The sequence below is a fragment of the Chiloscyllium plagiosum genome, chromosome 18, assembly GCF_004010195.1.
Source record: "Chiloscyllium plagiosum isolate BGI_BamShark_2017 chromosome 18, ASM401019v2, whole genome shotgun sequence".
Taxonomy (NCBI): Eukaryota; Metazoa; Chordata; class Chondrichthyes; order Orectolobiformes; family Hemiscylliidae; genus Chiloscyllium; species Chiloscyllium plagiosum.
In genome coordinates this window covers 60,880,306-60,896,593 of record NC_057727.1, presented here as the reverse complement: position 1 = coordinate 60,896,593, position 16,288 = coordinate 60,880,306, and the positions used below count along the sequence as shown (strand labels likewise).

The following is a 16,288-nucleotide window of genomic DNA, read 5'->3' as shown; positions in this document are numbered from 1 at the left end:
CTGTTATTAACATCCTGACATTAAATCCTCATCGTTATTGTGGACATCCCTATTAATATCAGCTCTTGCAGTTGTTCAAGGAGTTCTACTATTTACTGCTTTGTTCAAACATCAAATCATGTCTTATAATACATCCTTTGTCCATGTGGAATACAAAGTCGTACAACAGTAAATGCACTGAGTTTTATTTAGAGATGCCATGCTCATCTGGTCTAAACATCTCAACACATGTAGGAGATTGGCTGCTCTGATTGAAATGTCCCCAGTTCCCCACACTTCCTCAGAGCCAAATAATCAGTTGATATGTGCTGTCAACAATCTGGACAGATAACTACAGATACCTCCACCATAAATAACTTCTATTGTGCTGTGTTACTGCAGTATCTGACTTTGTGCTCTTGATGACTACAGGAAGAAAAGGTTTGTTCTAAAGATGTATGTATAGTGACTGGAATACCACTGTCTTCCCATTTCACTGGTTAACCATAAACATAATCCTAATTGTAATCTCACTGATCAATATAACTCACCAGTGTCTCTGTAAACTTACTGCTTAACTATTACTGTATTTCCTCTTGAATACTTTGTGTGGGTCAGATTCATTTTACACTGATCTTCATTTGAAACTCATGATAACTTTTCCCGTGTGTGGATTGACTATTCGGAAGTGCAGTCTAGGTGGATTGGCCATGGGAAATGCAGGGTTACAGGGTTAGAGTAGGGGGGCAAGTCTGGGTGATATGCTCTTCGGAGGGTCAGTGTGGACTTGATGGGCCAAATGGCCTGCTTCCACAGTGTAAGGGTTCTATTTTGTAAAAACTGACTCAAATGTTTGGAAAAGAAAGACATCCGCGGTGGAATTATAAATCTGATCTCACCAATTTAGGATCTAATTTCACCTTGCCTGCATTCACCAAGTTTCGCCTGTTGGTGGATCTCTATTCAGTGAAGTTACTGCATATAAATTTGTCAGCTGCACAATATATTCAAAGCAAGTCCTGGGCTCTCCTTGTATAAACTCATAGTAATCAGTGTTGCTGTTCCTGATCATTTTGTAGGCATGAAGTTATAATTTGATCAATGATGAGTTAATGTGAGAGGCTGAGGACTTCATAACGTCCGTGAAAATTCCATCAAGGCCAAGTCCAGCAATGTCGCACTAGCAGTCACCTTGTCTCCATGTTTTTCTAGGTGATTCAAGTCTGATCTATAATCTGATCCTGGATTCAGGGGTTACTGCCAAACTAGTGGAGAAAGTTTGGAGGAATCACGACTTGCACACGTAAGTTCCTGGATCTGCTCGGATTATTGAAGCAGTTGACAGTAATCATTCAGTCATTGCCACAGCAGAGGTGAGAGTAACAGGGTTCCAATGTGTGATAGTCAGTCCAATAGTAACAGCAACAGGAGACAAGAGGACTGGAGTAAAAATGTTTTGTTTAAATTCCTTGATTACTTGGCTGGTTAGTCAGTTTATAGAAACATTAGAAGTTCCCAATATGTTTTCTGTACTTGTAGGTGTCAAGTTGTCAAAATTACAGAACAAAACAAAACTCCAATTATACAACACCTTCAACATAGTAAAATATGCCAAGGAGACTTTTTTTCTCCTCCCTCTGCAACTGCAGCACAGACAATGCCATATCTGAATCTCAGTTACAGCAGATTGCTGATGTATTGGACCAAGGAGATTTTTTGAATTATATCAATTGTGCTCTGAACTAATATAGGATGGAATTTGTCAGACTTCGGTCCTCATCATTACAACAATCAATTCTTCAGAAAGTAATTATCTTAATCTTTGATTGAACTTGCTTAGGCAGTCAACAGGGATAATTTTGTTTTTTCTGTGTTTTTAACCCAACAAATAAACAAGAATTTATATTTTCAGTGATGTGAGCTCACTTTGTATACATTTTAGACCAGGGAAATAGTGATTTAAAATCATTTGGTAGAAGGGGACTCCAGTGAGGCACATACAGGAAAATTTAATAGGAATTTTGGAACTGAGAATCCAGTGATGAATGTAAAGTTGTTGAATTGAGCACTAACTTGATTTGTTTTCATTCCCCTTCTCTCTCTTTCTCAATTGCCCCCTCCTCCTGGGTCTTTCTCTCTGTTATCTTGTTTTCTTTTCAATATGTGTGTCTTATTCTCTATTTTCATATCTCACATGTTCTGCATATGTTGTGTTTCACTCCCTGATTTTCTATCTGCCTCTTCATTTTATTGCACCAAATTTTTTATCTTTCTGTCTTTCTTTCTCTCTGTTTCATGTTGTTACGCTCATTATCTTTTCTGTGTCTCTTTCCCTATTAACTCACTTTCTCCCTATTGCTTCCACTCCTGGTTTTTGTGTCTCTCGGTCCCTTTTCCTGATTTTAGGCTAGGTCTCCTGGCAGTTTTTGTGGCCACCGATGGAGGAATTACGAGAGTTTTTCCAGCCAAGTAAGTATCCATTTCCTCTTAAAGCGGGCTTGTTATTGTGTAAATGGTACGGAGTCCAAAGCAATATATGGGCAAAAAACTTAAAAAGCAGAAACGAGATTCTAAAGGGGAAACATTTGGAGTTAAAAGCATTTTGTCCCTCACAGATACCAACAGTCGGAGACTATCCCATAGAGAGACACTGTCCTTCATTACCAATGAAAAATGCCTCTTGCAGTCAAGCTGCTCTGTTATGCTGCCCTTTGGACTTGCACCTATGCCTCAATGTTATAGTTCATAGGTATCTGAGGATTATACTGTCTCTTGGAATAATTGTACCTCTCAGAATTAAAGTGGTGGACTATTAGGTGTTTCACTGGTATTGCATTAAACTGGCCAATGGCATTCCAGTCCTTCTTGAAGGTACTGTATAATTCTTGGAGTTGCAGCACACAGTCCCTCAGAATTTTACTGTCCCTCGGAATTGTAGTACACTGTCCTTTAGTATTTCACTGTCCCTTGGAGTTACAGCTTACTCTCCTTGAAAATTTTACTGTCCCCTTGGAGTTACAGCACACTGTCCCTCCCAGTTATACTGCCTCTTGAAGTTGCACTGTTCTTCGAATTAAAATACTCTACCCTGGCTTGGAGATTCAGTGCTGAGTCTGTTCAATTTCTAATCGTCAGTCAGAGAGTGAGGGAAGGAGGTAAAAAATATTTACATATGAATTACTGTTGGAATGTGGAATGCTTTGCTTTGGTAATATATTGATCCAGTTAACATTACATCATTTAAAGGAGCACTGAAGGATGGAAAAGGAAAGTGGGCTTAGTTTTGGAATTCTGGAGCAAAGAGATGATACAGGCTTAAGTGCTGGTTTTGAATGAGTTGTGTTCACTTAGTCATTTCCTTGATCCCACCATCCACTGAACAATGTAATGTCCCCTTCATTTTTTTTTGCATTCATTCAAGAGATATGAGCTCATTAATGCCATACTCAATGAAATGTGACCTTGATGTCAAGGGCAGTCACTTTCACCTCACTTCTGGAATTCACTCTTTTTATCAATATTTGGACCAAGACTGTAATGAAGTCAGGGCTGGGTGGCCATATTTCAGTCTCTCTCAAGCATGCACACACATACACACTCTTTTTCTCTCACACACACACACAAGCACGCACACTTGTATATCTATGGGATGATTTTCCATTTGCAGATTTGTATTTGCAGATACATTCTATTTTGTTTAAAAAACACGCAATCTGTAGGTAATCTTTCAATGTGAAATTTTATAAATTCCTACTTTGGAAATAGAACCAGTCTGACTTAAGGTTGAGATACAGACACATTCTGACCTCACACCTTTAATGCATTGTCTGAGCTGAGACATCACCTTTGTTTAGATATTGATAAAACATTAAGTTATCTTGGGACTGTGACTTGAAAGACATTCTGGGATTTACGTATTAACCAATCAAACCTGCATTCCCATTCTAAGTGATTAAAGACTTAATAGCAATCTAGGTATGTTTAATACTTTGCATCAGTTGTATGACACTACGATCTTTTACTATGATCCTGCCTACAAGTTACCTGACAAAGGAGCAGTGCTCCAAAAGCTTGTATTTTCAAATAAACCTGTTGAACTATCAACTGGGCGTTGTGTGAATTTTAACTTTGTCTACCCCAGTCCAACATTGGCACCTCCACATCATAGGGGACACAGGTTCAACGAGGGGGCAGTTTAACAGAGATGTGCAAGGCAAGTTTTTCCACACAAAGGGTGGTGAGTGCCATCAACTTGTGCTGCCAGAGGTGGTGGTGGAAGCAGATACAAAAGCAGCATTCTGGACAATACTTGAATAGGAAGGGAATAGAAAGGTATGGATCCTGTAAGTGAAGACAGTTTTAGTATGGAAGGGCAAAACATGTTGGCACAGGTTTGCAGGGCCGAAGGGCCTGTTCCTATGCTGTATTGTTCTTTTCTCTCTTCTGTGTTCTCTTTACAAGTATGTCATATTTGGCAGCTTCACCAGGTTGGCACTTCATTTTTAGATATGCCTGATGCTGCTGTTAGAGCAGGGATGTCTTGCTGCAGTTAAACAAGGCCATGTTGAGACCACACCTGGAGTACTGCAGAGTAGTTTAGGTCTCTTTATCCGAAGAAGGATGTTCTGGCTATAGAGAGAGCGCAGCGAAGGTTTACCAGACAGATGCCTTGGATTGTAAGACTGACATATGAGGAGTGACTGGAGTTTTGAAGAATGAGGGAAGATCTCAGAAACCTATAAAACTCTAACAGGACTTGACAGGATAACACAGGAATGATGTTCCCAATGACCAGGGAATTCTGAACCCGGGTTTACAGTCCAAGGATACAGGGTTGGTCATTTAGGACTAAGGTGAGGAGAAATTTCTTCACTCAGAGAGTAGTGAAGGAATTCTCCGACACAGAAGCAGTCAAATCTAAAATATTATATGACTTCAAGAAGCAGTTGGATATAGGTTTTTGCCTAAAGAGATCAAAGGGTATAGGGATAAAGCAGAAACAGGAGACTGAGTTAGTGGCTCCGTGGTTAACACTGCTGCCTCACAGCACCAGGGACCTGGATTTGGTTCCAACCTTAGGCGACTGTCTATGTGTGTTTCCTCCAGGTACTCCGGTTTCCTCGCACAGTCCAAAGATGTGCAGGTTAGGTGAATTGACCATGCTAAATGCGGGGCTGCAAGGATAAGGTTGGGGGCTGGATCTGAGTGGGACATTCTTTAGAGGCTTGGTGCAGATTCGATGGGCAAAATGGCTTCTTTCCACATGGCAGGGGTTCTATAATTCCATAATCATATTGAATGCCAGAGCAGTCTCGAAGGGCTGAATGGCCTACTCCTCCCATTTTCTATGTTCACAGGCAACATTCCTTCTGACTTCCTTACCAGCTGTGGTCCTCTTCTGGAACCGTAAATAAATGCTGCATTCAGTGTGCCAACACAATCACTGTGCACAGAATATCATTACAGCTGCATGTTCAGCCACACAGCCTAGAGGAATTGTTGTTGTGGCCCACAGCTTATCATGAGTTGCAAGATCTGTTCAGAATCTATCTGAATCAGCACAGTGGTAGTATCACATTACACGATGGAGGGTATGCTTAATGTTTTGATGAGAATGTGCAGCAATCAATGCCACCAATACTGTTTTGGATACTTTGGATAGATGCATCTCAGACAGGTCAATTTGTGAAGATGAGGCAAAGTAGGATTTTCCCATTTAATTCTCTTACCATCTGCCACAGGCCTAGTGTAGCAGATAATTCCCTTAGGACTTGGCCAGCTCGATCAGTATGGGTGTTACCAATGCACTTCTGATGATGAATATTCAGGACATCACCCAGAGTACGTTCTGTGTTTTTTTCACTCTGTTTCCTCCTGTTGAGGGAAAGGATGTGGTAAGTAGTAATAAGTATGTTTCCTTGTCCACATCTGACCTGATCCTATGAGACCTCATAGGGGTTAACATGGAGCACCCCCAGAGGAACTCCCTCCCAAGTGTATCCCACTATGCCTCTACCTTGGTGGGTATATCCTGCCAGTAGGACAGAACATGTTGATGAAGGGATGAAGATGTTGGTGTCTGGGACATTATCTGTAAGGTATGATTCTATGAGAATGACTATATCAGACTGTTGCTTGATTAGTCTGTACGTAGATGTTAGTAGGAGAACATTGCTGAGTAAACAGGACTGGGTTTGCTCTTGTCATTTCCAATGCTGCATGGTCAACTGTAACATCTTTTCTAACTATTCTCTCTTAATCTACTAAATGTTTTAAAAAATAATGATCTACATGAGCTACTTTTGCCTGAACATTGCTTGAAGATTCAAGGCTTAACTACCAACGAAATATTTACAGTTAGCTGTTAATAAGCTATTCAGGGACTATTAACAGAGATTTCCAAATCAGACTTCCAGTTAGTAAATGATTTAATATCCACAAATTGCCTGTGAAACATATTTCAGGAGAGGTTGGGGATGTTAAGTATATTGCCACTATCAGTTGTTGACCACTTAGTGATCAATATGTATTTACAGGGCGGCAGAAGAGTGGAATGAAGACCCCGAGCCCTTCAGTGCAAGCTACTACAGGAGAAGTCTGGATAACAGTGGTTTCCTTTTCCATGCACCATATAGGGAACGTATGTATCCTGTGTATTTGCATTGTGTTCTAAACGAAGCATATCTCGTGTTAGTTACTTGCAAACGCTATCCTTGAAGCTACTCAAACATAGTGAGTGACTTGAGGGTTTAGCATACTGAGTTTCACATTCTTGTCAATTATGTTTTACTCTGTATACCATCCAATTGAGATACTACCAGGTCTCAATGTGACAGCGTAATTGAAAGGCCCTCAATATCTTAGCCTGACATATTAGATTAGATTTCTTACAGTGTGGAAACAGGCCCTTCGGCCCAACAAGTCCACACCGAACCTCCGAAGAGCGACCCTCCAAAGAGCAATCCACCCAGACCCATTCCTCTACATTTTATTTTACCCCTTCACCTAACGCTACGAGCAATTTAGCATGGCCAATTCACCTAATCTGCACATTTTTTTTGGACTGTGGGAGGAAACCGGAGCACCCGGAGGAAACCAACGCAGACACGGGGAGAATGTGCAAACTCCACACAGGCAGTTGCCTGAGGCAGGAATTGAACCCGGGTCTCTGGCGCTGTGAGGCAGCAGTGCTAACCACTGTGCCACTGTTGCCTGATATTAAGAGTCACAGACGACTCAATGAAACATAGATAGATGGTTTGTGTCAGACCTGGTAAAATCAGATTAAATGATGGCTCCTTGGGCTTTCAATGTTAAATGAATAGCTATTTCCATAGAATCTCAGCAAGACACATACAGAGACTTCAATATTGTCTCATTGTTAATGCATAAATGTAAGTTCCCACAGGTTTTTAGTGCAACGTCGTGAGATAAACAACAGAAGGCCCTGGTTGGTAACTTTAAAACAGGATCCAAGAAGATGGAAAATATGCATTGATGATCCAACATGCACTGACTGCAACAGCTTAATACTGGGTCCTGGTCCTAACCCTAACCCTAGAAGGAGGCCACCTGGCCCATCATTTCCATGCCACCTTGCCATGGTGCAATCTAGTTCTTTCCATTTGCCTGCTCAGTCCTTGTAGCTCTGCAAGTTTGTTTCCTGTATCCACCCAATTTTCCTTTAAAAATCGTTGATTGTTTCTGTTTGCGTCACCCCTGTTGGCAACAAGTTCCATGTCATTACAAATTACTACATGAAAAGGATCTTCGCAACAGCATCTTGACCTTAAATCTGTATCCCATAGCCCTTATACCATCAGAAAATTAGACCTTCTTTGCAAAACCTTCTGATCTTCAAAATATACTGCATCCATTAGTTCCCTTATCTATTCCATAGGACCATGAGTCATAGGAGCAGAATTAAGCCATTTGGCCCATTGAGTCTGCTCCGCCATTCAATTGTGATTCAAACCCTTTTCTTGTTTTCCAGTTACCCTTACCAATCAAGAACCTACCTATGTCTTAAATACACACAATGACTTGGCCTCCACAGCTCTCAATGGCAGTGGGTTCCGCAAATTAACCACCCTCTGGCTCAAGACATTCCTCTTCCTCTCAGTTCTAAAGGATAGACCCTTCACTCTAACACTGTGCCCTCGGATCCTAGTCTACTAGTAGAAGCATCTTCTCCCCATTAACTATATCCAGGAGTAATCCAGAGATTACAACCTTTGAGATCCTGTGTTCTATTATGCTCAATGTGAACCACAATCTCTGACTATTTGCCCTCTGCCTTCAGACTGTACCACAATCATTCAGTGATATCCTTTAAACTGGCCCCAGGGGGGGCACATCCTGGAGACACTTCTCAGGCTATAGAAATGCCTGTCTGTAGCCCTCACTACTGTATCTCGTATCATTACTGTTCTCATTCTCTTTCTGCTCCTATCTTGTGCAGCTGGACTTTGGCTTCTGTATGGTTGATATGAATGTGTTCCTGTATATGATGCAGATGTGTTTCTGCATGTGATTTAGATGTGTCTGCGTGTGTGATGTGGATGTGTGTCTCTGTGTGTCATGAGTTGTCATCACACCTCCTTTGAATTGTGTATGTTACTTCATTCTTAAAAATGGCAGTATTTTGGGAGCCAAGGCATCTTGATTCTCTTTATACACATTTGGATTTATTAAATAGTTTTTTTGTAGTTTCTGTACGAGTTGCTAATGCATTTGTAAAGCATGTTTCTGTTTTCTGAACTGATGCTATAAAATTAAATTATAACATGGACAAGTTCTAACTTTATATTCTCATTGATCCTCAGCAAATAGTATGATTAACATGGACCTCATAAACAACAGTATCGGGATTCTGGTGAGTGCTGCTGTGGACCTTCGCATCTATGGAAAATCCCTGAAACCTGCAGGTAGGACAATTTGTTCCATACACTAGCGTATCCACTTACAATCCACTTACAATCCTGAAACTCAAGAGTTTCCAATTTGGCAGCGCGAGTGCCTAATTCACTATTCTTTTATTCGGTGTATTTTTTTCAGTGGTTGGAGTGAAGTTGGACTATGAAGCCTGGGTGTCAAAGTTTAAAATTCTAGCTAGTAACCAGACTAACAGAGACCAGGTGGAACCACGCAAGGTAATTAAATGAAGCTCAGTAAATACGCCTGTGGGACTTAACATCCCAGCCAGAGCAGCACATCACCAGTAGTTCAGAGACATTAGACACGATATAGAACAGAGTATGTGTGTTATTGACGTCTTTACACTGACACTTTGTTCTGCTATCAGTTTGAAATAACTGAATAACTTGCTAGCCATTTCAGAGGGCCATTGCATGTCAAAATACATGATGTTCTGTGCATGTTGTGTGTTGAGATGTATGTTTTCCTTCAGCTGGCAGCCTGTTCTGCTATCAAACCATGTGTATTTGCATGTTTGTTAGCAATGATCCTTCTGCAGACACTCTGTCTTATTGGTTTCATACAACTAAGTGGCTTGTTTGGCCATTTCAGAGGAAGATGAGGTGTCAGCCTATGTTTCATGCATGTGAAATTTATGTGTGTGTAATTTTTTGGGGTATGTCTGTGTGTGATATGTGCACATATGTGTCTGTGTTTTGGAAAGTAGGTCCACTTTTTGTATTTATCCCATTCATGGGATATAAGCTGGCAAGGTAGCCATTCATTATCCACTCCTAAATCTGCATATATGAATATCTAGCTGTGTGCATCACATTGGAGATGAATATGTTTGCATGTGTATGTTGTGGGAGTGAATTGTATATTAGGATGTATATATGTATTTTAATTCTTTCAGAGAACTCGGCATTGTTTCAGCCTTGACTTGAGCGTTAATTTGCTGAGCATCCATATCATTGAGGATGGAGATATCTCTGAAGTCCCTTCGTCTCATTACTTGGAGCTTCACCCAGGGCAATTAGGAATGGGCAATAAATGTTGGCCCCCATCCTACTGGATTTTTTTTAAAAATCATGATTTCCTAATCACAATTACTGATACCAGCTTTTTATTGGAGATTTGTTTAATATATTAATTTTAAATTCCCCAGTTGCCATAATGAAACTTTTACTCGTGTCTCCAGATCATGAATCCAACCTTTGGATTATAAATTACACCTCCCTAATCCAGCACCTTCTGGTCTGGTCCCCTTTGTGGTCTAGCACCCTTCACAGAAGAACCTGCAGTATGCCTGATTTATTTTCAGAATCTGTAAATAAGATCAATGTTCATAGTTCAGATAACATAGAGAATGTTGTGTAAATGTATTCCTGGTTCCAACTTCAAGAAGAATAAAAATTATTCCATGCTGACAAACAAAATAACTGATAGGCAATGTCAGTGATAGGATGTGGAGGAGACCCTCCTGAGGCTTCTTGCCTCTCTAACTGATCACACCCCCGGGGTGTACACTAGCAGCCACTGAACACAAAGCAGACTCTGACACATGATCTTTCGTGGTTTGGCAAATTGTCTGATCCAGCAAAGGCCCAGCATTGAGACTGCCAGATGAAAGAGGTACAGCCTGTACCTACAACAGAATCATATTTCTCCAGGCAGTGTTGCGGGATGTGTTTTTGTTTGAATTTATTGGTCTGTGAGTTTTGATGATGAGATGTGTGATCCTTATACTGACCCCTATCCCGTTACTGGACAGTGTGTGTGTCAATGACAATCCTTATACTGAGTCTTGCACAGTTATTAGACTCTGTGAGACCCTTGTGTCCCTGCAACCAATCAACTGATTTTTTTTCCCACGCATTGCTGTTTGTCATGTCAGCATTATTTAGGTCAGATTCATCAGCCTGGATTTGAGAATGTGAAAGGTAAAGCTGTTAGTTTCCAGGGTGCATCAGAGCATACTGTGAGAGAGACCACAGACACATTCCGTGTAAATACAGTCAGAGGAATACGCTGACACTCTCTTCTATTTGTTTTGCACAGTGTATGCCAACTTCCAACTGTGAGATGGACTGTGATGTGAACAGTGAGGTGGGTATAAAGGGGATTTGGCAATAAACTGTTGGGTACAGTCACTGTAGCTGGAAATACAGTTAGCATAACACAAGGGACTATTAGAATGCACATGATATTTAACAGCACAGTATCTGAGGTTCACTTCTCTGTTCTATTCACAATAAGCTGACTGTGCCATAGGTGGTTTTATTTGGCCTCAGTGCCAACAGGGAGGGAAAACTCAATTGCTAACTCTTGCCAATGACTCTCAGAGGCTTTTGTAAGTGGCGATACTATCTAAGGACTGTATTAAGCAAGCTTAGGATTTCTTGTATATAGATTTTACCAGGAGAAAGTAAGGACTGCAGATGCTGGAGATCAGAGCTGAAAATGTGTTGCTGGAAAAGCGCAGCAGGTCAGGCAGCATCCAAGGAGCAGGAGAATCGACATTTCGGGCATGAACCTGAAGAAGGGCTCGTGCCCGAAATGTCAATTTTCCTGCTTCTTGGATGCTGCCTGACCTGCTGCACTTTTCCAGCAACATATTTTCAGCTATAGATTTTACCAGTCTGACCACAATTAATCCTTTGTTGCCTCTCCTCCTCTTTCTAGCTGGGTGGGACTGCTCACATCTGGTTCTACAGTGGTAATGTAAGCGGATGAGTAATCCAGAACCTCAATAACCTGGGGCCTTGGATTCAAATCCCACCATGGCAAATGGTGACATTTAAATTCAATACAATCTTCAAAAGAAAACTAGCCTAATGGTGACCAAACAACCATGGTTGATTGTCATAAAAACCCAGCTGTTTACTAATGTCCTTTTAGGGAAGGAAATCGACCAACCTTATCTGTCTGGTCTACATGTGGCTCCAGATCCACAGCAATTGAGTTGACTCTTGACTGCCCCTTGGGTTTGTAGGCATGTAGAATACATGTTGACCTAGTCAGCAATGTCTACATTGGTTCATTCATAGAAAAATAATTGTAGCCAAAGAACCACCATTTTCTTTTTCTTCCTGCTCCTGTGCCATTACCTCAGGTGTCCCCTAAGGACTATCTTTGGGCCCCCTCCAATTTTTCATCTACTATCCCTGAACTTCTACTTTTCTCAGGTTCTCTCCTTTCTCCCCACATTCTAACTGAGTTTGTGTTGTCCATGAGAACTATTGCGGTTCCCTCAACCTTATTACCACGAAAATGCCAATCATCCACTTTCCTTTTGTGGTTCCCACATTAACTGATGTTGTTCATATTTCTTGCTCCTTAGTTGCTATGCCTCTCCTTCACATCTGGGATCATCATCCTTCTCCACTCAAATACTTCCATCTTTAGAAATTACTGCCTCATCTCCAACTCCCCTATTATTCCAAAGTTTTTGAACAACTTATTCCCTCCCAAAACCATCCCCATCTTTCCCAAGGCCGAGACATGGACTCATGCATGTCTCTTTGGTCCAACCAGACCCTTTGGTCCAACCAGTCCATGCTGAACATAATCCCAAACTAAACAAGTCCCACCTGCCTGCTCCTGGCCCATTTCCCTCCAAACTTTTCCTATTCATGTACTTATCCAAGTGTCTTTTAAACGTTGTACCCATCATTTTCTCAAGGACCTGAACCACCCTCTGTGTAAAAGATTTGCCCCTCATGTCTTTTTTTAAATCTCTCTCCTCTCATTTTAAGTGATTCACTCTCGTCTTGAAATCCCCCATGCTAGGGAAAAGACAACTACCATTAACCCTGTCTCTATCCCTCACAAACCCGAACCACCCTCTGTGTAAAAGATTTGCCCCTCATGTCTTTTTTAAATCTCTCTCCTCTCATTTTAAGTGATTCACTCTCGTCTTGAAATCCCCCATGCTAGGGAAAAGACAACTACCATTAACCCTGTCTCTATCCCTCACAATTTTATAAACCTGTATAAGTTCACCTCTCAGTCATCTATGCTCAAGTGAAAAAGTCTCAGCCTTTCATTATGTCTGAATCCCTCAGTTGCCAAAGCACTCAAAAAGATGTTACCAAATCCTTGTGTAACATGATAGCTGAAGCATACAGATGGCCCTAATATGATGAAGCAAGGATTCTTTCTTCCACTGGCATTAGGACATTACAAACATGCAGGGGAATTAAGATTAAACCAATATTTACATGGAACTAATTCTATGCTTTACATCTAGTGGAGGAAATCCTTTGACTATTTAATTCATCTGCCCATGAAGTCTTCTCCTCCCTAAAATTTACCCCTTCTGCCAGCTGCCCTGCTTAGCACCCTCCCTCACTGATGCCACCTGTTTCTGGAGGTCTCATGACACACAAATGACATCCTCTGTGATTGTGACCAAGATAAGCATTCCCCTATCGTTCTTCCTGACTACACCAGAGCCCCTCGTCCACCTGGGTGGAATTGCATTCACCTTTAGCTATCTAATTGTGGCTAAAGTGTCACGTGGCTTCTCTTATTGCTCCCACCCAGTTACCTCTGGCATTTCCCCAGGATCTCAGCTTCGCACTCTCCTATTTCTCATCTTCCTAATGGCTCTCAGTGACATCCTCCAAAAGCACAGTGTCAGTGTCGACATGAACACTGATTATATTCAATTAAACCTTGCCCCTATCCCAAACTCTCCATTATCTTCAGTGGGAGCTTGGATTTTAACACTCCAAAACGGTTAGACTTAGAATCATACAGTATAGAAGAGGCCTTGTGGCCTGTCAAGTCTACACTGCCAAAAATATCCTACTACCTGCACCAGTCCCTCTTTTCTGCCAGCACCATTGCCTTGAATGTTATAACACTTCCACTGCTTATCCAGATACTTTTTAAGGTTGTGACATTTCCGGTCTCAACTACCCTCCCAGGCAGTGCATTCCAGACCTCCAACACCCTCTGGCTGAAAAGTGTTTCCTCAAACCCTCTCTGTACCGTTAATCTTTCACTTTCAAATTCTTCTCGCTTGTTATTGACCCTTCATCTAAAGTGAATAGCTGCTTTCTATTGACCTCATCCATGCATCTCATAATCTTATACAACTCTATCTGGACCACCTTTGACTTTCTCTGCTTCAAAGAAAACAACCTGAGCTTATCCAGCCTGTCATCACAGCTGAAATGCTCCATTCCAGGCCACATCGTGGTGAATCCCGTCTGCATCCTTTCCAGTGCAATCCCATCCTTCTAATAGTGTGGTGACCAGAACTGCATACTGTAATCCAGCTGTGGCCTAATCAAAGTTCTGTACAGCTCCAACATAACCTCCCAGTTCTTATAATCTACGGTACAGTTGATAAAGGCAAGTATCCATATGCTTTCTTAACTACCTTATTAATCTGTTCTGCCACCCTCAGGGTTCTGTGGCATCCCAGGATCCTTCTGTTTCCTGAACTTGCTAGTGTATTTCCATTCATTGAGGACTACCTTGTCTTGTTCCTTCTTCCAAAGTGCATAGTTCACATTTCAGAGAATTCCTTACAGTGTGGAAGCAGGCTGTTTGACCCATTGAGTCCACACCAATCCTCCAAAGATTACCCTACCCAGAACTACCCCATTGCCCTAATCCAATACCCTGTATTTCCCATGGCTAATCCACCTCGCCTGCACACTATGAGCAATTTAGCACAGCCAATCTGCCTAACTTGCACATCCTTAGACTGTGGGAGGAAACTAGAGCACCCAGTGAAAACCCATGCAGACATGGGGAAACTGTGCAAACTCCACACAATTTCCCAAGGGTGGAATCAAAACCTGACGTTATGATGCAACAGTACTAGCCACTGAGCCACCATGCCACCCTGTGGCACCATTTTTCAGGGTTAAATTCCATCAGCCATTGATCTGTCCATCTGACCAATTTGTTTATATCCTTCTGTAATGTAACACCTTCCTCCTCACTGTCAACAACCTGGCCAATCGTTGTGTCATCCACAAACATATTTATCCTTCCCCCTCCATGTTCCCAACTAAACCAGTTTCAATTGCAGACTTGTATCTCTGTTAACAGCAATTATTAAATATTTTTTGGTCAGTTCAGTAATCATATTACATCTTGTATTCTGCTAATGCTGTGAGTCTTCACATACTGAGAACTGTATAAAATTAGCAAATTGAGCTAGGTTAAACAGAGATCTTCATCCAAACAGATTAAACTGTTGATTGTCTGAGAGATGCTCACATAACTTATTTCACCACCTAATGTTATTGATTTTCAGGATCTGTTGTGTGTGTTAATTGATGACGGAGGTTTCCTGATCATGTCCAACCAGCCTGAACACTGGAGCCAGGTAACATGACACTGCAGAGACAGAGACAGAAGGTCTGTAACGCACTTTTGAAAAAAAGATGACAAGCAAGTGTTGGGATTTAAAAACCTGAAGAGTAATTAACAATATTTTTTTTGAGGGTATGAGTCTCAGTGGCCTAATGGATAAGGCATTGACCTCCTAAGCCAGGGATTGCAGGTTCAAGTCCCATCTTGAGTGTTTGGTTTTCGGGTCATACAGTATAAACAGTAAGGGAAAGACAAGACAGATTTTTGGCAGCACAGGGCTCGGTGGTTAGCACTGCTGACTCTCAGTGCCAGGGACCTGGGTTCGATTCCAGCCTTAGACAACTCTGTGGTGTTTGCGCATTCTCCTGATGTCTGCGTGGATTTCTGTCCAGTGCTCTGGTTTTCTCATCACTGTTTGGGGGAAGACCCGTCCCTCTTAAACAGGTCCCATCGTCTCCAGAAATGGTCTGTTATTCAGAAATCTAAAGCCCTCCTCTTACATCACTCCCCCAGCCATGTACATTAAACTGCCTCATTTGACATAGGTCTTGATCATTGTCCTGATTTTCAAGGGTGTTGCCAGGACTGAAGGGTTTCAGCTATAGAAGAGTTCTGAATAGGCCGGGACTTTTTCCCTGGACCATCGGAGACTGAAGGGTGACCTTAAAGAGGTTGGTAAAATCATGAGGAGCATAGAAAGGATGAATACCAAGGTCTTTTTCCTAGGGTGGGGGAGCCCAAGACTAGAGGACATGGATTTGAGATCAGAGGGGAGAGATTTAAAAGGGTCCTGAGAGGTAATGTTTTCATGCAGAGTGTCATGCATGTGTGGAAGGAGGAAGTAGAGGAGCCAGGTACAATTACAACATTTAAAAGGCATCTGGATGGGTTTATGATTGGAAAGGGTTTAGAGAGATATGGGCCAAATCCTGGCAAATGGGTCTAGGACAGATTTGGATATCTGGTCGGCATGAATGAGTTGGACCAAAGGGTCTGTTTTTGTGCTGTTTGACTACCCAGAGTCTATTCACCATCTACAGGGCTCAAGTCATGA

General features: G+C 41.7%; 1 protein-coding gene across 4 annotated transcripts in view; it reads left to right on the top strand.

Moving 5' to 3' along the window:
• cacna2d2a (calcium channel, voltage-dependent, alpha 2/delta subunit 2a) overlaps positions 1-16,288 on the top strand; it is an 810,266-nt gene that overhangs the window by 765,869 nt on the left and 28,109 nt on the right. For all 4 annotated transcript variants that reach the window (XM_043708454.1, XM_043708453.1, XM_043708452.1 and 1 more), the window contains 7 exons: positions 1,192-1,282; positions 2,386-2,448; positions 6,516-6,619; positions 8,805-8,906; positions 9,037-9,131; positions 10,957-11,004; positions 15,176-15,247. In XM_043708454.1, the coding sequence (XP_043564389.1) occupies positions 1,192-1,282; positions 2,386-2,448; positions 6,516-6,619; positions 8,805-8,906; positions 9,037-9,131; positions 10,957-11,004; positions 15,176-15,247 (575 nt within the window). The remainder of the gene's footprint in view (positions 1-1,191; positions 1,283-2,385; positions 2,449-6,515; positions 6,620-8,804; positions 8,907-9,036; positions 9,132-10,956; positions 11,005-15,175; positions 15,248-16,288) is intronic.